At 39.5% G+C, this 21116-nt stretch overlaps 1 protein-coding gene across 4 annotated transcripts in view; it reads left to right on the top strand.

Annotated features, from left to right (window-relative positions):
- Positions 1–21116, top strand: part of LOC126237147 (uncharacterized) — a 518724-nt gene that overhangs the window by 416825 nt on the left and 80783 nt on the right. For all 4 annotated transcript variants that reach the window (XM_049946992.1, XM_049946991.1, XM_049946990.1 and 1 more), the window contains exons 17-21: positions 760–820; positions 8617–8825; positions 15904–16051; positions 18418–18630; positions 18712–18854. In XM_049946992.1, coding sequence (XP_049802949.1) covers positions 760–820; positions 8617–8825; positions 15904–16051; positions 18418–18630; positions 18712–18854 — 774 coding nt within the window. The remainder of the gene's footprint in view (positions 1–759; positions 821–8616; positions 8826–15903; positions 16052–18417; positions 18631–18711; positions 18855–21116) is intronic.

Raw genomic sequence — 21116 nt, 5'->3', positions numbered from 1 at the left:
GGACGGTTCCTTTGAAAATACAGCGTCAGTATCCAAAGATCTTAGTTTCCACTTGTCCAGATAACATATGGGTCCCCTCTTATCTGGTAGTCTGAGTGGCCTGTTCCTCTCTGCTCCTTGAGGAAGAAACTTGGTATCTCCAAAAAGCTGCAGAGTGTGTGTGTGTGTGTGTGTGTGTGTGTGTGTGTGTGTGTGTGTGTGTGTGTGTGTACGCGCGTGCGTGTGTGTGTACGCGCGTGCGCGCGCGCGCAATACAATGAAATAATATTGACTGCTGAAGAAAAGTACTGGCCTGCCATTTTGTCTCTTTGTAACTAAACAAAGTTTGTTAGATTTAATTGCAGGTCCAGTGTGTTTCCAGTATACTATATCACTTAATGTGCACACATGGAGCACTTCACAAAGGTTGAGCATATTGGATATTTAACACTGTTGCTTTTAGAATCTCTTTAGCTGTAGTAGAGTAGGATATGCTTGGCTACATTACTGTCATAGTTGGTGGTATGTGAAAGATGTGATTTATAGGACAAATAGTTGAGGACAAGAGTGGCTTATAGATAGGCGGAAATGTTTTGTGGGTTAGATGGGTGGCTGATTACCTGCAAACACTGGTAATAAGCCATATTTAGCAATGGATTGAGATGCATTTCTAATTATTAATTTATTAGATGATAAATAGTGAGAATAAATAGTTCAGTATTATTATTATTGTCATTATCAGTACTGTCACTCACTCACTTCATTTGGTGTATGTTACAGCTCTGTTCTTGTTGAATATGCAAAATCAGGCGTATCAGTCCAGGACACTGTTCCACACAAGGTAAAACTTAATTCAATACTATATTTTGAGTTGTATTGTATGGAACTGTGGTAAAAACTGCATAGTGATTATGGATGGTGTATTTCTAAAAATACATTCAATTTGGAATTTTGCTAGACCTTGTAACCATTGAGCTGAATTCGTTTAGTAAGGGATATAAAGAAGTTAGCACCAGAGTATTGATGGAATGAATTTTTGCAGCTACCTCAGACTAGTGACCATTTGTTTGAGAATCCCCCAAGGCAAAGAAAAAAGTACATTAAAGGGCTGGCATATGATTTTCACTCTTTTGACAGTAGAATGTTTTTAGATCCAATATGTCATTGCATGTTAACATCATTTAGCAATTTGGTACTGTTTTTGTCATATTAATATACTCGTTTTACCTTTACTGCAGCAGTGTTGACTATGTGCTTTTCTTTTCAGTTTTTGATATTTACTGCTTAAGCTGATATCACATTATAGTAGAGATATGTTCTTTCTAGTGATGTGAGAGGAAAAACATTTGAACTTCCATTATGTTGTGTTGTCACATGACTTAGAATTATCTTCAAGTTGATAGCAATTTGTACTCTTCCTGGTGTAGTAAGAGACCGGTAAGTACATGTTATCGATCCCTGTTTGCTGGAACACAAATCTCTCAACTTTTCCTTTTCATCTGTGTATGAATGCATTAAATGAGGAGGACTTCACATGGAAGGTTCTGGTTTCCTCTGCTTGGGTACCAGAGGCGTGAGAAATATGTACTGAGGGGAGGGGGTGATACTAAATGAATCTTAGTAGTAAAGGGAGTTACAGGAAGAGCACAAGGTTTAAATTGTACACCAGTTTGGCTGTCTAGATTCGATAGGTTAATAATTATGACACGTCAGTAGGAGACAGATAGGAGTTAGTAGACTGACGATTAAACAGTGCAGTGGTATTGTTAAACATTACTAACAAAGTGGTGAAAATTTAGTTGCTTACATCTGTAAAGTGCATCAAATTTTTTGTGGAAATAATGCTCCAAAATCACCAACTGAAGATTCATGAATAATGAAGATGAGGGGGAATGCATTCCTAATGTGTCATTATTCTGTGTGCATTGTGGTCTGTAGGAGTCATCGGACCATTTTTCCTTGAAAACAAGGCAGGTAATGCATGAATGGTAAATGCGGAATGTTACTGTAATGCGATAACCTAGTTCTTTGAGCCTCAGTTTGAAGATACTATGTGGTTTCAGCAGAACAGTGCCAATTTCATTGCTGCCCATGAAACATTGGCATTATTGTACAAATCTTTTTTTTATCATGTTATCTCTATATTGATGACCAGGCTAGTGACCATGATCTTGCAATTTAACATCGATTAACTTTCTTGTGGGGTTTTCTGAACCTTTCTGTGTACACCAACAAGACCACATACCACCCAAGCATTAAAGGCCAAAATTGAATGCTGCAACAACGAAATACCATAACATTTATGCTATTTGTTACTGTAAATTTCACAGGAAGAGTATGCATGTGGCTTAAAGCCATGGTATCCATTTACTGTATGTGCTGTTCCATCCATAATTTTCAGATGTCTACGTAATAAATCGGTACATATTTCAATAAATTTTTACAGAAAACCACATTTTATTTCAAATTCAAATCTTGTGCTCTAATGGTGTATGTATATGTTTTGGAATTTAATTGAAGGAAACTTCCACTTTATGCTAGATGCTGTTTGTCTGTGCTTTACGTGTACACATTTCAGAACCTTATATGCTGTCTTCAGTGTTTATTATTATTATTATTATTATTATTATTATACCTTACATAACCCTCTTTCATATGGCTTGTCATACTTTTGAATGCTGTTATCTTGTTCACCATTGTCTTAGATCTGTTATCAAGACGTATTTCATTCAGTACCGCTCTTGTAACTGTTAAGCAAACATTCAGTTGTACAGTAACAAGTGAGCTGAGTGTGAAAACTTTGTTTCTGTGGTGAAATAAAATAAAAACATTACTGTGTGAGCTGCAGTGAAGAAAATAAGTCTTTGTAACACATGTAGTGCAAAGATAAACGAGATGACAGTACTATAAACTATTGCCCGCTATATAAAATATGTTAACTATTATACACAATATGTGTGAGGGGATGTCTCAAATGGGGTGGGTAGAGGGAGAAAAAAAAAAGCCTGGAATTGGGAGGAGGGACTGGGGAAGGATGGCCAACTGCTCGGAGTAAGACAGCAGTTGTTCTGGATTGGAATGTAGGACAAAAAGCAGCAGGTGCACGGGATAGGAATATGGCACACAAGTATTGGGGCTGGTGAGTTCGTGTGGCACACGATGACAAAAATGTGGAAAAGTGGATTTGGAGGGTGTGACAGAGCAGAGGAAAGGGAGAGTGGTGGGTACACAGGGTAGGTACAGTGGGTTATGGAGATTGAGACAAAGAGGTTTAATAGAATGAAGGATGTGTTGCAAAAATAATTCCCATATACATAGCAGAGAAAAACTGGTATTGCGGGGAAGGATCCAGATGTTACAGTTCTGAAGCAGCCAGTGATCGCATGTTTTTTTGTGCTCAGCAGTATGTTCAATTCAGCTCTTGGCCACATTTAGCTATGGCCATTCATTCTTTTAGACAGCTTCTTGGTGGTGATACTCACATAAAATGATGTGCAGACATTGCAGCAGAGTTTGTATATGATGTGGGTGCTTTCACGTGTGGCCCTGCCTGTGATGGGAAAGGATAAGCCTTTGACAGAACTAGACTAGCATGTACTGGGTGGGTGGATTAGGCAAGTGGCTTTTGCAGCATCCTGTAGCACAGATCACGTCTGCTTTGGTCGTAGTGTATGCTATCCTCAAACCATTTGTCAGCCAGATCACAGTTAATAGACATCCCAGCCACAAATCTTTACATTTCATCTCAAAATTGACTGCCATTCCTCAGACATTGCTTCTGACATAATTTCATGTCCACCCTGTTTTTCACCCTGTGCACGAAGATAGCTAACTCCCAAATGAATATCTTCGTGTCACTGAACTATTGTACAGCCTTGAACGTAGTTTATTTGTGCCTTCTATTTCTCAAAACTGGTTAGTTTTACAACCAACTGACGCTTCCATTTGTCTATTTTCTATGGCTACTTCACCCCGTCCTGCCTCCGTGGTGCAGGTATCCCTGAACCACCTTTGCTCCTTCCACAAGGTACCGTCACTGTACAATCCCAACTATTACACCATATCTCCCAGACTTTACTCTGTTAGCACCTGGAGGAGTGCTCTAGACACTAGCTCGAATAATAATCGCAGTTGTTGACATCCTATTCCTGCCTTGGGATACTATTACACATCAGCACCTACACCCTCCCCAAGTAAACCAACTCGCCAATATCTCAGTGCATCCAGGCCCTGCATTGCTGACCTTCACATCTGACAAATCCTCCAAAACTCCCAACACTATAAGAAACACAGAACTTAAGCAAACATAAAACATTGTCGTCATCTTATTCACAAAAGAGCCTCAATTGCACTGAAGTTTCAGTCCTATCCAGGTACCCCACCTTTAATCCCTTACCCAAATTCAACTATGCTTGTCTCAAAAGACCATCTGTCCTCTTCCCAATCCCATCAGTGGATATTCTTCTTTACTACCAATCCATCCAACAAAAGCCAACCTAATCCCCAATATTGGAACCTGACTCTTCCATTTAATCATGATCTTTCCTCTCTGTCCAGTCACCCTCCAGGAATTCCTTACGTCCAGCTTGGCCTCACGATCTTTCCCCAGACACCTTCCTAAGACTACAAAATTCTCAATGTAAGAAAGAACAGACATCCACAATCTCAAGGCAGCCACTGATTTAATCATCCTCCCTGCGAACAAAAAGGTCCACCACTGTGATGAGTCACAGAGACATTCTCTGATGAAGGCATATGCCAACTGTGTGACTTCTCCACCTACAAGCTCTGTCATAGTGATCCTATCCCAGAAGTCCAACATAATCTCCAATTTCTCCTTAGATCCTCAGAAACATCCCATAATCTTTCCCTGATCCCATCTCCCTCCTCACCCCAGTCACTGCACACACACACACACACACACACACACACACACACACACACACACACACACCTACCTTTTACATGCTTCCCAAAATCCATAAACCCAATAATCTTAGATGCCACACTGTAGCTGGTTACTCTGCTCCCACTGAAAGAATCTTTGCTCTTTTTTACCAGCACTTTCACCTAATTGCCCGTAATCCAGCCTCACAAATGGAATGTAGAAACCACTGCCTTCACTGACTTCCAACCATTCCCACACCAACACCATCTGGATCCCTATTCATAACTGTTGATGCCACCTTCCTATGCACCAACGTTCTGCATGCCCACAGCTTTGCTGCTATTGAACACTACCTCTCGCAACATCCACCTGACTCCAAACCCACTACCTTATTCCTTATACATCCAGCCTATGGCATCCTTACGCATAATTAATTCTCATTTGAGGAGAAGATACATGAACAGATTCACAACACGGTCATGGCCCCTACAAGGCACCCTCCTAAGCCAATCTGTATAAGGGCTACGTGTAGAAATGCTTCTTAGACTTCCAAACCCCATATTTTGTTGAGGTCCATTAATGATATCTTCATGTTCTTTGATGTAGGGCCAAGACGCACTATCCTAATTTCTTCGCAAACTCAACACTCTCTCTCCCATTTGCGTCCGCTTGTTGTCCTCAGCCCAATGTACAACCTTCCTGGACAATGACAGCCGCCACTCTGATGGCTCCATGCACATATCTGTCCATATCAAGCCAACTAACCACCAACAGTACCTGTATTTTGACAGCTGTCATTTCTTCCAGTCCAAAAAAATTGTTCCCGTATAGCCTGGCCACTTGTGTATGGTGCATATGAAGTGATGAAAATTCCCTCACCAGTATGTTGAAGGAAGTATCTGCTGCATTGTCTGCATATCATTTTATGTGAGTATGACCACCAGCAAGTTGTCCACCAGAAGAAAGATCATTGCCAACTGCGGCCAAGAGCAGACTTGAATGTACAGTGGCAGAACATGCTGCTGAGCACAACTTCTTTGAGTTCAGTAGCTGGTTCACAACCATGCCCTCTGGATTCTTCCACCTCCATCAGGTTTTCTGAACTCCATAATTGAAAGTTACCCTTGCAACACATCCTTCATGCTTGTATTTCTTCTGGCCTCAATCTCCGCTAACTCACTGCAGTGCACGCCCTCTACATGTCGGTCTCCCCTTTCTCTGTCGAGTGATCCAATCGCAAGCCATATTATCATCAGTGAGTGCCACACTGACTGACTGAAAGCAGTGCTATAGCGAGCATCTACTGCTACCCCTCCGTCCTGCCCCGCTCACTCACTGCTGCCTCCATCAGATACAGTCACCCTTCCCCAACCGCTTCTCCAATTGCATGCACACTGGAAAGTCAGTCCACACTGTACAATGAAGTACAGACTGTCAGGGAACTATGTTGATATATTTTGAAAACATGTAATTAAATTTAATTGTATCAAAGTAAAATCTGTTGAGAAAACTAGTAAATTGTGATACTGGAATGTGTAGTACTGTTGACACACACTAGGTTAGACACTTGTCCTCATTACAAGTGAAGGTCTGAGTGACTTGTCCCTTCTTTTAACCTTCCTTAACCTGTCCCTGTCTCCCTATTGTTGAAAGAACTATTAGTTCTAAAATGTATCAGTTGTGTAACATTTAATTTAGTATGTATCTGTTGGTAGTACTACACATTTTGTCCCGTGAAGATCACAACTGTAATTAAATTAGTGTTGGTTTGATGTGTACACAACATACACTCCTGGAAATAGAAAAAAGAACACATTGACACCGGTGTGTCAGACCCACCATACTTGCTCCGGACACTGCGAGAAGGCTGTACAAGCAATGATCACACGCACGGCACAGCGGACACACCAGGAACCGCGGTGTTGGCCGTCGAATGGCGCTAGCTGCGCAGCATTTGTGCACCGCCGCCGTCAGTGTCAGCCAGTTTGCCGTGGCATACGGAGCTCCATCGCAGTCTTTAACACTGGTAGCATGCCGCGACAGCGTGGGCGTGAACCGTATGTGCAGTTGATGGACTTTGAGCGAGGGCGTATAGTGGGCATGCGGGAGGCCGGGTGGACGTACCGCCGAATTGCTCAACACGTGGGGCGTGAGGTCTCCACAGTACATCGATGTTGTCGCCAGTGGTCGGCGGAAGGTGCACGTGCCCGTCGACCTGGGACCGGACCGCAGCGACGCACGGATGCACGCCAAGACCGTAGGATCCTACGCAGTGCCGTAGGGGACCGCACCGCCACTTCCCAGCAAATTAGGGACACTGTTGCTCCTGGGGTATCGGCGAGGACCATTCGCAACCGTCTCCATGAAGCTGGGCTACGGTCCCGCACACCGTTAGGCCGTCTTCCGCTCACGCCCCAACATCGTGCAGCCCGCCTCCAGTGGTGTCGCGACAGGCGTGAATGGAGGGACGAATGGAGACGTGTCGTCTTCAGCGATGAGAGTCGCTTCTGCCTTGGTGCCAATGATGGTCGTATGCGTGTTTGGCGCCGTGCAGGTGAGCGCCACAATCAGGACTGCATACGACCGAGGCACACAGGGCCAACACCCGGCATCATGGTGTGGGGAGCGTTCTCCTACACTGGCCGTACACCACTGGTGATCGTCGAGGGGACACTGAATAGTGCACGGTACATCCAAACCGTCATCGAACCCATCGTTGTACCATTCCTAGACCGGCAAGGGAACTTGCTGTTCCAACAGGACAATGCACGTCCGCATGTATCCCGTGCCACCCAACGTGCTCTAGAAGGTGTAAGTCAACTACCCTGGCCAGCAAGATCTCCGGATCTGTCCCCCATTGAGCATGTTTGGGACTGGATGAAGCGTCGTCTCACGCGGTCTGCACGTCCAGCACGAACGCTGGTCCAACTGAGGCGCCAGGTGGAAATGGCATGGCAAGCCGTTCCACAGGACTACATACAGCATCTCTACGATCGTCTCCATGGGAGAATAGCAGCCTGCATTACTGCGAAAGGTTGGATATACACTGTACTAGTGCCGACATTGTGCATGCTCTGTTGCCTGTGTCTATGTGCCTGTGGTTCTGTCAGTGTGATCATGTGATGTATCTGACCCCAGGAATGTGTTAATAAAGTTTCCCCTTCCTGGGACAATGAATTCACGGTGTTCCTATTTCAATTTCCAGGAGTGTACATATGTACCAGCTTATTTTCTTCATGAATGGTTATTGAAATCAAAACTTTATAATAAACATTATATTTACAATGGTATGCTGCCACATTTAGCTCCAAATTGGGTTAACTTTGATGCCATTATAGTTTAGGCTTCAGTAAAATATGCAGCATTAGATTGTTCATGACCTAACTAAAGAAATTACTGTTTAAGTGAAGGAGAAATGTACGGTTTGTTCATATAGTTCCATGTTCTGTTATTTTATTTTCATAAAACTTCATTTCATTTCCCAGTAAGATTTTCTGACTGAAGTAATTGTGCTTAATATTTTATTTCATGTTGTTAGATCCATCGCTATCTATGTATCTGCAGCACAGTATGAAGATAATTCAGCGTTACTGATCTCTTACCTGAAAAACTACAGTGTACTTATCTGTGATGATCTGTTTGAAAATTTACTATCCAAAATAGTTGGAATGAATATTGGTGATAGTGTTCTTATTGCACTAGTCAGTATATATATTTAAGGATAGTACACCATTTTATGATGTTTTTAGAAAGCTGAAAAACGAGTGATCTCAAAAGTAAAGCCAAAAGAAGTTGCTGCAGCACAAAATAAACCTCCGCCAGAAGTGACTGATGTGGTTCCAGACACAGAGATAAAGGAAAATACTGATCCATTCCGCCTCAGAGTGACTGTTCTTGCTTTAGAGAGCCCAAGCTGCTTCTATGTGAGATTGTATGCCGTGGAGGGTGTATTGTCAGAGTAAGTATTTCTTTTTGTGTTGAAGTAGTTGAGAGATGGAGGAGATGCATGTTGAGGGCTAAGAAACCAAAGTTACAAGCCACAGGGAGGTGGGCCCACAGGAATTTGAATAATTTCGTTGATATCCATTTTGTACTAGCTGATAAAAAGAGTACAAAAACATGAAATACTCAGATACTAACACAAACAGTTACACTGCTTATATATTTGTATCCTGGTAGATTGTTCCTGGAGATGTACTGGTACAGGAAGCATGTGAATAGTTGTTGTAACACTGCCAGTATTCAAAGATTGTATGCACCAAATCATTTTAGTTTATTTTATCGATTGGACAGTAGATGATGAATCACATTTTTGGAAAGGCACGGTTACGAGGGAAGTGAGTACGATTTTTTTATATTTTTATTTATACTTTTATCTGTATCTCTTTTATAATGGTGTTGTAGAATAATTTTGCTGGTCAAGGCTTGGTCGTTCAGAATGCAGCAGTTTTAGTGCGTTAGCGCTTTAAAAGGTGGTTGTGAGCATATATTTTAATATTTGTTAATGTAGTTCTAGAAGGGTCGATATTGGTTCACATATGCCATGTGTTGCACATCAAGTAGAACTAGTTCCTTTTAGCAGAAAACCCAAGTATTATAATAAGTTCCAATAGCCTTAACAACAACAGAGGAATTTTATAAGAAGTATCGGCTGGTTTTCCACAAATTTTAAGAGCAAGATTTTAAGAGCATTTAGAAATAAAAGTAATTTATTAACCCTTTTGGTGCTACAGTTATGCTTTTTACATTCTGTGCTGAAAGCAGCTTTGTTATGGCTATACTACTTACCAAAAGCTGCTACTTCTGCTGAAGACGGTATTAAAGCCACTATGAAACACTTATCATCCGATTTTAAGAAATTTATGAGATGAAAAAACTTGATTTTTGCACGTCTGTCAGTCTGCCATATTTGCTCAATAAACAACTGAATTTATTTTCATTATGTGCCATAGTTATTGGATTGCATCAAATTAAGTAAAAAATTCCACAAAATTTTAAAGAGTTTGCAGTGGTTAAAAGGCATTTTGTAAACTTTTGATATGATTCATTTTAGCTTATCATTGCTTTGTATGAAATGTGAATAAGATATTGAAATTTTATTTAAAACTGAGAGCAGAACAATATATCATTTTGTGCTCAAGTTATCGATTTTTATATCCAACTGATGGTCCTACGTGATGCACCCCAATTCAGGCCCTGCGCATCATAAATCATGGAGTCATAACAATTATCATATTTCATAAATGGTTAAAGATATCGAAACAAGGTTTTTTGCAAGTGGTAACATGCATAGAGGCACATATTTTGTATGGTAAATGCTCAGAACATTTTTATTCGTCAAGATATGGTAGTAACTCCTCTGTAGCAGTGAGAGGTAGGCAGAACAGAACACGTGAAGATGTCAGTAGCGCTTTAGGAAACCCCAGGGGCCATGTTTATACATGTCCTCAGCGCTTGGGGAGTGGCAGTGCTCGACGAGTTAATCTCATCCACAGCAGTTGAAGGATTAAGACAACTGCTTTAATATAGAAACAAGAAATAAATTCACTAAAATTTCAATTTGGAGCATTTTAAGATTTTTTAGTGTAACATGTGTCATTCGTGAGAATGATCTGTGTTCCTCTAAGGATGGTCACGCTGATGAAACAGTATGGGCAAGGCAAGACAAGGCGTGGCGTGGTGAGTGCAGAAGCATTTACTGGACATGTGCATTCATGCCTTGGTGATGCCTCTTCGAAGCATTATGAACACCTCAGAGAAAACGGACATTCTAAAATGTAAATGTTGAAGACTAATGAAGGTTGTAAATATTAGATCTGGAGTCCAGTTCGGTGTGGTAGGACATATCACCAATGTGTTAAGAGTTCATTACTTACTGATATTTGGATCTGTCTTCACAGTTGATGTAAATAGTTGAAACGATACAGACATATTGGCAGTTGTCGAAGACATTACTCATCTGCATTCCCGTAAGTTATTCAAATTGTTTATATGTTGGGGAAACTCAGGATTCAGTCTAGTGCAATTTTGTGTGTCAGAATTGTAAAGTTTCCTATGAAGGATCATTGATTTATCATGTGGTTGTGCACATAGTTCTGCCCCCACCCTCCCCCTTGGGCACAGCCCCAGAAGCAAGGGTATTATGCCCACATGCAACGATTTTGATGCAATAATAAATATGCCAGCGCCCACTAACCGCAAACAATTATTTTTTTCTTGACAAGATCATTTACTATGTGAAGTTCATTCCTCAAGCAGCCCAAATATCTCGTCTGCTCAGTCAGCTGCTCAAACAGGGCATCAAATTTGTGTAGCTGACATCCTGTCAACAGGCTTTTCAATGCTGTAAGGATTGTCTTAAAACAGATGCCATATACTATGCACCTGTGATTGAGTATCATGACAGATGTGTCCTGTATGGGATTGCAGCAGTTCTGTCCTCTAAAATGTTGGTCAGCTTCGAAAGACCAATCACCTACACCCCCAAAACATTCACATTTGTGTCAAGAAGTTTCTTGTGTATTTGTATGGCAGCAGATTCCGTCTGTTCATGACCACAACTGTTTGCAGATCGATTTTTGGATTTTGGTCCAAGCTCCCAGAAAAGTAAGTGCAGCAGCTCCAGTGGTGGACTTTGTTTTTAAACAGATATAACTACAAAGTGTGCTATGCCCCACTGTTGGACAAACCACTGCAGGCACCTATTCCTACTTTCCTGTTGCCCCAACAGAAGTGTGATTGACAAAACTGTTTTGTGCTCAATCAGCACCTGCAACAAACCCTAGATGCATTCTCATTGATTGTATGTGAGTGTTGGTCTGTGACCTAGTTATGCACAAAGTTTTGTTAGCAGTGTGGTCTTGGTGGCCGGAGCGCTTACCAGAACAAGTAGACGCAACATTTCGCAACTATTTTGCAATGTGATACAGGCTCACCGCCACAAGCGACCTCTTAACACTAGCCATTGGGTGGTCTGAATGCCCAGTTGCCATCGCATTCCTTCTTTGGGCTTGCATCCCTGAACCAGGTGGCTATGTCACAACTTTATTTTCCATGACCACCCCAAGACCACCAATGGGAGAGGGTATGCATTGATTTTGTTAGGCAATTTCAGGGAGCTATGTGGTTACTGGTGATGTATGCTCTCTCCAACTTTCCCATTATGGCATGTATGTCGTCAACAACCACCAATGCTACCATCTGTACCCTCTCTACAATATTTGCCTTTGAGGGAGCTCCACAGACAGTGATGTCTGACAACAGGTCCCCAGTTCACATCTTCGCAGTTTAAGACTTTCTGTCACAACAACAACAACATTGAACACCTGACCACTGCCCCTTCCACCAAGCCTCCAACCCAGAGGCCTAAAGAATTGTCAGAACATGTGAAGCTCAAATGCCCAAGACCTTAACGACAATGTTGACACAGTCTATCCAAAATCTTGCATGAGGTATGTTGCTAGACCACCTACAACCTACGCTTTGTACAGCATGCCCAATCCAAGTACATGTCTGCCTGTATGAAGGGTGCCTTGTGTCTAGGCCCCATGTTCAGTTGGCACGGGGGGTGGGGGGCAAGGGCTTATCATAGGGGATGTCTGCTGTTGGATGACACACCCAGTCATTAACTCCTTATCTCCTTATCCATCACCAGAACCCACTCTGGTCGTGACTGCATTCACAGTCAGTGTTCTCCCCCCTTCACCTCCTCCAGACCATGGACCCACCTGATACACCAGAATTCACCTACCTCACCTCTTAACCATAACTCCACACTGCCCACTCACCGGTACAACCTGCACCCTCATTAGTCCACTCATAAGGGAGCAAACAATTGTTTATTCGTGTGAGAGCCATGGACGCAGAGCTGCTCCCACCACCCAAGCCTCTTCAAGTATCGATTATACTGGAGCAGCATTATACTTCTGAGATGTTGGCAACATCATTGCCCCTGCAGTGCCATGCTGAGCCATCATAGTTGGCCAGTCCAGATGAGGGTATGCTGCTTGATTCCTTGGCAAGAAATTATGCCATACCTCCCACCCAACCACACCAGCAGTAACACAAACGCAGCCATTACCAACCCTAGATACCGATTTCAAGAGGGGAGGGATTTAGTATCGATAACAACCCAGAGGTGCTGCAGCTCTCGACAACTGCCTGCTGTGGTCATAAAGGATGGAACTGCCATGTCATGTGGATCTTGCATGGAGCTGGAGTCACAGGGTGACCAGTACTCTGTTGTGCTGTTCTGTATGAAGCACTTTGTCTAATATCATACCGCTTCAACTTTAACAATGGTGCTTTGTTTCTGTACTATCTTAGTTTCACTATTGGTATATTTTCAGTGTGCAACTTAAAATGATGCTTTTACTTTGAACGGGGAAAGAATATCTACCTTTTTGTGAAAATAACTTTCTGAAATGCATTTGTTCTTTTCAGTCAAAACAGTCATTGAAGGATTCATTTTATTCCTGTATTGTTATTGTTGAGAAGATAATTTGAAGATATATGAAGGAACATCCCTTAAAGTACAGCAGTTTTTCTACCTTCAGAAACCAATTTTAGTCATCTGATTGGTCTAAATTTGCCAGCACTGATAATATATATACTGTGAGAAAGCAATCTAAACATGACTTTTGTAACATACAATCAAATTCTCAGCATGGATGAAAAGACAAGTACATAATTGTATTAAGAGTTTTTGAAACAGTGATGTAATAATTTCATTCTCTGGTTTTCAAGATTTATGATATGGTTCTTTAGTTTCCTTATTAAATATTTGTTATTAAATTCCATTTTCTAATGATAAAAAGTAATTATTATAATATAATAAAATTATTTACATATTACAATGTTTAAAATAAATATGCTGAGGAGTTAATGTGCTTAGGTGTCTGAAATTTACCTGATCTTTTTTTACAACCCATACCCATTTCATCAATGTATGACTCTGTAATTGCCATTTTCATTCATCCATAACAGTTAAACTGGGTACCAAGTGTCTGTGTTTTGGCAATTATTATCCTACAGTGCTGTCAGCCTTGCAGTTCTGTCATCATTGAGTGTGTGCTTTTATTTATTTATTTAATTTTTTTAACTTACATTAATTTGCATAAATTGGTATATTGGGATTTACCTCTTATTGCAGTGTTGTTGGTGCAGAAAGTGAAGATAAATTACATTTGCATAAAGTAAAATAGATGCTACATAACTACGGATTTTGATGATGGGCAATTTTAGGTAGCTCACTGCATGTGGTTAGATACTTAATGTGAGAGGTTTATTGGTGGAGCATTCCTTGTGAAAGATAGAAACTCACACCATAGTCCCAGAACAGCTCATACTTGTACTGTTCATTTAATTTACAACCTGGAATCGGACAGTTCTGGAAATGTAGTTAAGGAATGAAGTTAGAAATACAAGGAATGAAATGACAAAGTTTGGCAGAGGTGAACGTGTGTGTTGAGTTTTGAGTAATCTAAATGTGGCGAAGCAAAAGAAATAAGGGAGATAAGATATTCGTTTGTGTTCCAGCATGCTTTCATGTGCTGGTTTCCCCATACCGAAAGAAATTAATCCAATGTTTAAGATATGGCTATAGTAGTGTTGATGAGAAATAACTTTCACTAGTTGATGAGGTATTCAAGATTTATTAATGATGTAGGTTGATAGAAGTGAATTCTTATGCAAATATAAAGTGTGATTATGAAAGTAATGCATAGCAAAAAACTTAATGTAAAACAGAGTAGACCAGTGCATTTGCTCTTTTTAGCAAGAGATACATTTTGTTGTTGAAAGTCACTAGCTAATATGCAATGCATGAACACCATATATACAAACAACCAGTAGAGGTAAGACACTTATATTCTGTGAACAGGTTTGGCACTCTGATGAATTTTAGTGGCAGAAAAGATATTTCAAATGACAGACCCTGTTTTTAAATGTCAGTATGATCTATGACTCCTCTCTCTCTCTAACAAAAACACACACACACACACACACTGAGTTACTCAGCTGCTACTAAACTTGGTAGTACAATTGCCTTAACAAATGCTTTCGATTTCCAGGTGACTAGGGTACAGAAATTTCTGTATATTTAATCCAACGGGGAAGTTAACCAAAATTTAATGCTACTGAAATCTATATCGTCCCAGAATGAATAGGAGTGTTGGACATATTACCACAAAACAATGGGAAGAAAATTTATGATGCCCATATTTTTGCTTTTGTCACAGAAACCTTTGTTTATGAAACAATGAAAAAGCATCATTGTTCTAATTGGTTGTTACTCACCACATGAAATGAGACTTGAGATTTATTTGAGGTCATGACATGGAATAATACCTGCACAGTTAGAGAAACTTGTCATTTGTAAAGCAGAAGTGCATAGCAACTGAAATTTTACACTAGTAATGGATTTAAAGTGAGGGAAACTAACTTGCCTTGAATGAAGGGAAAGCTGTAGCAGTTATATAACAGAAAAAAATTACCTGAAAATATATGAGGATAAACATACATACTTCATTTGTAGTGTATTACATTGTTTCATTCATTATACGTTTTTAATGTGGGTTCTCATAGGATTTCATGTAACAGATACTTCAGAATGCCAAAAATCTGCAGCTTAAACTTGAATTGATTACAGTTTTTGTATTTTCGGTAAATTTTTCCATAAATGTGTCATGGATTTTTTGTCGTGTTGGATTTTTGTGTAAACTCGAGCTTTGATCACTTTCTCTGTCATCATTGTCAGCAATTTTCTATGTGCCATGTGGTACAGTAGTCAGTCAGCCCAAGTAAAGTCATGGAGACTTCACAAAATGGCACCACTTCCATGTGCTACCAGATATTATGTCAATGTCAGTGATAGAGAAGTGTTAGTAACAGTGCTGATTTCATTAGACAGTGGATAACTCAGCTTATTTCTCTGTAGGCATGAAAACCTGTTTTCATGTCAGTGAATGATTGCAAAATAGTTGTAATATGCTTGTATGAAAGAACATTAAACATAGTTTGCTTTTTTGTTTGTACAGATTGATGAAAGAGCTACAGGAGTACTATAACACATCCATCGGTATTGAAACTTCATGGGGAGAAGGAGAGAAATGCTGCGTTTTTAATGCTGCAGATAAATTGTGGTGTCGAGGAATTATTACAAACATCACAGATGATGAAGCTTTGGTATGACTAAGAATTAATGTTCTGTACTTAGTAATTTCTTATGTGTATAACAAGGAGCAAAGATTTTATTATTCGTGGTTCAAAATAAGCAGAAAATATATTTATATATTAGCTGACAATAAACTTAAAGTAATTTTTACAGTTACATTCACGTATTTTGTTGGCAGTACAAGGTCTTCATAATATTCTAAATAGTAATAAGAAATAGAGTTAGGTGTCTTAGATAGAAGACCTCCACAGTCATAGTTGTGAAAATCATTCGCATTATGCTAGTCCTCAGTGTAAATATATTTTACACAAAATTGTTCATTTATGACATAGTGATTATGTTTGTGATAACTTAATGCCTTGTCAGGGACATTTAAAAACTTTAGAAGTTACAGATGATGGGATGTGTAACATACTCATTATAGTCCAAGTGTTTAAAGCTATACAAGTAGTGGAGCAACAGATTCACTGTCTATAAAAAAGCAACTCTGATTTTATAATAATAATAATAATTGTATTATAATAATAATAATTATTATTATTATTATTGTGAATAAGCCCATTGGGACTATGCAAAGTAGTTAGAGGTGGGCATTTGCCTTCCTTTCTGCCCATATTTCTTTTGTTCTCTTCTTGTGGGGTTCCTTTTTCTCTTGGGACCATGTTGTTCCAATCTTTTTCTGTGGTTTTTACCTCCTGGCCAGCTTGCCATTTGTGAATTTTGGATCTGAAGGTTTTCCAGTTTTATACATCTTGAGGTGTAATTCCTGCCAATTTCAGATCAGTTTTAATCTCACCAATCCATTCAATATGTCTGTTTTGGCTTTACTCCTGTTGTCAAAGTAGTCGACTATTTGTTTATTAAGTTAGTAATAATAATAATAATAATAAATAAAATTATTCAATTGACTGCTTTAAGTTAAGCTATGAACTGCTTGCTGTCACTCACATGATGTAGCTTGTTAGTCACATTGAGGAGAACGGTATTGTCTGCACTGTTAAGGTTGTCTTGTCATGCTGTGTTGGCTGATATTGTTCAGAACCTCAAAAGTCAGTGAGGTAAGCAGTGACAATCAGTAATCCAGAATTAATGTTCATTCTGCAGTATGCTGTGTACTGATTTGAAATTTCCTGGTAGGTCTAAACTGTGTGCCGAAGAAGAGTTCAAACCTGGGACCTTAGCCTTTTGCAGTGGAGTGCTCTACCAAGTGAACTATCCAAGTACAGCTCATGACTTGCTCTCACAGCCTTATTTCCATCAGTACTTCTTCTCCAGCCTTCAAAATGTCCTCAAGGATGTAACTAATCTATTTCTCAAGAATATCCTTTCTTTCAGGAGTACTTCTGCTATGCACGTAGGACTTCCAACTATAGGAGAAGAGGTACTGTCAGATGTAAAGCTTCAAAGGCAAGCCGTTAGTCATGCGTGAATGACTCAGCCAGTAGAGCACTTGTCTGCGAAAGGTAATGATACCAGTATAATAGTCTGGTGCACAGTTTTAATCTGCCAGGACTTTTCAAAATCAATAATATTTGAAACCTGTGTTCTGTTGTATTTTGGTGGATCATTCTGTCACTGATCTCTGTATCTTATTTCCATTATAAGACCTCTAAAATAGTGATAAAATATCTGATGATTGGTTTGTATAGTAAGCTTCAGAGTTCAGCAGTCCCCATCAGTTAATTTCATAAGCCTACCACAGAGCCAAATTTGGATATACTGCACTCGGCATTTCCACTTTGTGACATCCCTAATAGTGGTCTTTGCCACTGTAGAGGTATAAAATACCAAAAAAGGTGGTACGTCAGCTAAGACACTGGGCTCACATTTGGGACAAATGAGGTTCAGATTCCCACATGGTATCCAGATTTGGGTTTCCAGTGTTTTCCCCATATCAAATATAAAATGAACATGATTGAATATAATAGAGGGAAACATTCCACGTGGGAAAAATATATCTAAAAACACAGATGATGTGACTTACCGAACGAAAGCGCTGGCAGGTCGATAGACACACAAACAAACATAAACATACACCCAAAATTCAAGCTTTCGCAACAAACTGTTGCCTCATCAGGAAAGAGGGAAGTAGAGGGAAAGACGAAAGGATGTGGGTTTTAAGGGAGAGGGTAAGGAGTCATTCCAATCCCAGGAGCGGAAAGACTTACCTTAGGGGGAAAAAAGGACAGGTATACACTCGCGCACACACACACATATCCATCCGCACATACACAGACACAAGCAGACATTTCTCTCTTTGTTCAAAGCTTGTGGTACGAAAGCTGATAATCTACAGAACAGTGATTATTTCCGCCCGTCACCCTCCAAACGTGCTTATCAGACTTTGTTACTGACCTGACTGCAACAAATTTTCCAGGTTTTTCTGACGGATTTTGCAACCTACGCAAAGGTTCCCATTAACTGCATTCAAGCACTTGATCCTCGATTTTCTGAAGTACACAGTGGTGCAATTGCCTGTCACTTAGTTGGTATAAAAGCAGCTGGAGATAGATCTCAGTGGCCAAGTTTAGCATGTGAACATCTCGCAGATCTTATTCATAATTACACAGAGCTTTACATCACTAAACGGGTAAGTCTTGACAAATTCTTTAAGCCCATATACCTTTGTAAGCAATAATTTTCTGCTTTATGTAAGAAATATTTCTTGCAGGGAGAGATTGAAAACAATTCACTTCCTGTTGAACTTTGGGTAAAAGATGTTTTTGAGGGAGGACCATTGGACCCAACAACAGAAGTATGGAATACATTGAATCAGAAGCTGATAGATCAAGGACTTGCTATTCCTCTGAAACTGTAAGTGATATTTGAATTAGTTCCTTATTCATCAAAGATTTATCTGTAAATCACCCATTCATATTATTAATTTTTGACTTAGTACGTATTATTACAAAATTATTCGTCTTTTATGTCTGGTGTGTGTTGTGTATGTGCCTTAGTAATATTAATTGTGTCAAAGTAACAGTTATTATATCAAAAAGAGAAGTCCTCAAAAACACCAAGGAGATATTTGAATTTTAACATCAAAGTAGCAACCAATTTATGCAGAAGCATTTTGAAATTTTGTATCTTCTTGACATTGTATCACAGAATGTCAGGAAATGAGAATTTTGTGTTTGGTTGTGAATCAATCTATGGCATTCTACAGGAATCAGAGTGTGTTACTAATGGAAGCACACTTTATCTAGAAATTTTCAGTTTTGAATCTGACAGTTATTTTTTTGTCATGAATTCAAATATTTATGCAGTTATTACTTTAATACATTTAAATAAAAGGAGAATCCCCTCATCCTCACAATAGGTGGGTCCCTGTCATCCTGGGATCTGAGGGACTTTCCATCCCTTTATAAACTTCCTCAATATATTCCTCTCTCCTCCCTGAGGAAGAAACTATTAGGTGTGGAAGCTAGGATAGTGAGTGTACTATTTTATGTGTCTTGTCAGCAACACTGATATTTCTCCTGGTTGTAAGTGCTGTCCATCAACTCTGACTCAAAATTTTAAAAATACTGACTTATTCTGCCTTGCTTGGAAAAGCACAGATGACCATCTTGAAGCAGGCTCAGCCTTTGGGAAGCGTCTCCCAGCTAGAGTGCTTGCTTGGGAGCTGCCAAGCATTCTTCTATATAGACACAAAACCGACATGTGCACTGTTACTGTTGCACCTGTAGTAGACTGGTTACATCAGGTGATGAACTATTTTTATTCTGATCTTAAACTATTAAGAAAGACAAAGGACATAATGTGCTGTGTTGTTTGGCTGGCTTTTTGCTTTATTAGTTTTTCCTTAAAAATAAAAAAAATATATGAAAAACACTTTTCTCGACAAAAGAGTGACTCATATGTACGCATAATTTACTGAATTTTTGTGTTATTTGGAAATCGAGATGTATGTCACAATAAAACAATTCTAAATTTGTGCTGCTGTTGTCAGTCATTTATCAGAGTTTTAAAAATAAATTACGTTTAATCACATTTGAGAAAGTACTCTTAACAGATAAAAATAAGTAAGCCAGTGGAAATCACAGCGAGGCATGAAGACCTGCACAGCTCAGATCTGAATTTCATTTTGCAATTCATTTTATGGATCTCCAAAAGAGGTAAATTTCCTTGAATATTATGCAAAACTGGTTCTGGCTTTAACCCCCCCCCCCCCATGTCATGACATAGAAAATGGCAGTGTGTGGTGCCAAGAGTATCTTTGTATGAGGTGGCTACTGTGACTCCAAGGATTGCAGCAATACATCATGTGAGGATGGTCATTGCTCTGCTACAGAGCAAGATTGCAGTTCATATATTGGCACTGAAGCTCCCGTTATGCTGATACTAATTACAACTGTAATAGCACTATTATAGAACTAGACTTAGATTGTGTAAATCTGATTGCACATATTCGTAAAGACTGTTCTGTATTGGTTCATTGAGAGTGATTTAACTCACGTTACTTGGAGTAAAAATGTTTGTTCCATACTGTGTTTTGGGTTATTAACTTAGTGTCAATCTTGTTTTCCACAAATTACATGGTTTGTAGTAGTTACCTGCCTGTTTGTGTTAGCCTCATTCAAAATTGTAAATATTTAGGCCTTATTAAAAGAAAAAAATTTACAACTTTTTTCCCCAATTGGGTGCCTGTGATGTCCTTACATATGCACTAAATGTCATTAATCCTTTGCAGAGTATCGTAAACAGTGTGCATCATGTACATTAATGTCAGGGGCATAATTTAATTAAATGTTCAGTAATTTAATTAAATGTTCTGTACCTTATGGGTCAGTAAATGTGACCCTTATCTTTCTTTTGTGTGTCAATAACCTGAGTTTAACTGTGGATGAGTATAAACTTACCGTATTTACTGATGACACTGCAACGGTTGATAAACAAAGTTAGTAACAATACATCCAGTGGGCACAGAATATTCAGCTTATAACACAGAAATATGAATGTTTTATTTGGACCACTTTTTTCGCTTTTTGATAGCTGGCGTTGTAATAGTCACAAACATATGGCTCACAATTTTAGACAAACAGTTGGTAATAGGTAAGTTTTTTAAATTAAATT

Source organism: Schistocerca nitens, chromosome 2 (genome assembly GCF_023898315.1).
Source record: "Schistocerca nitens isolate TAMUIC-IGC-003100 chromosome 2, iqSchNite1.1, whole genome shotgun sequence".
NCBI classification, from domain to species: domain Eukaryota; kingdom Metazoa; phylum Arthropoda; class Insecta; order Orthoptera; family Acrididae; genus Schistocerca; species Schistocerca nitens.
The sequence above is the reverse complement of the archived record's forward strand: the minus strand, read 5'-3'. Positions and strand labels throughout refer to the sequence as shown.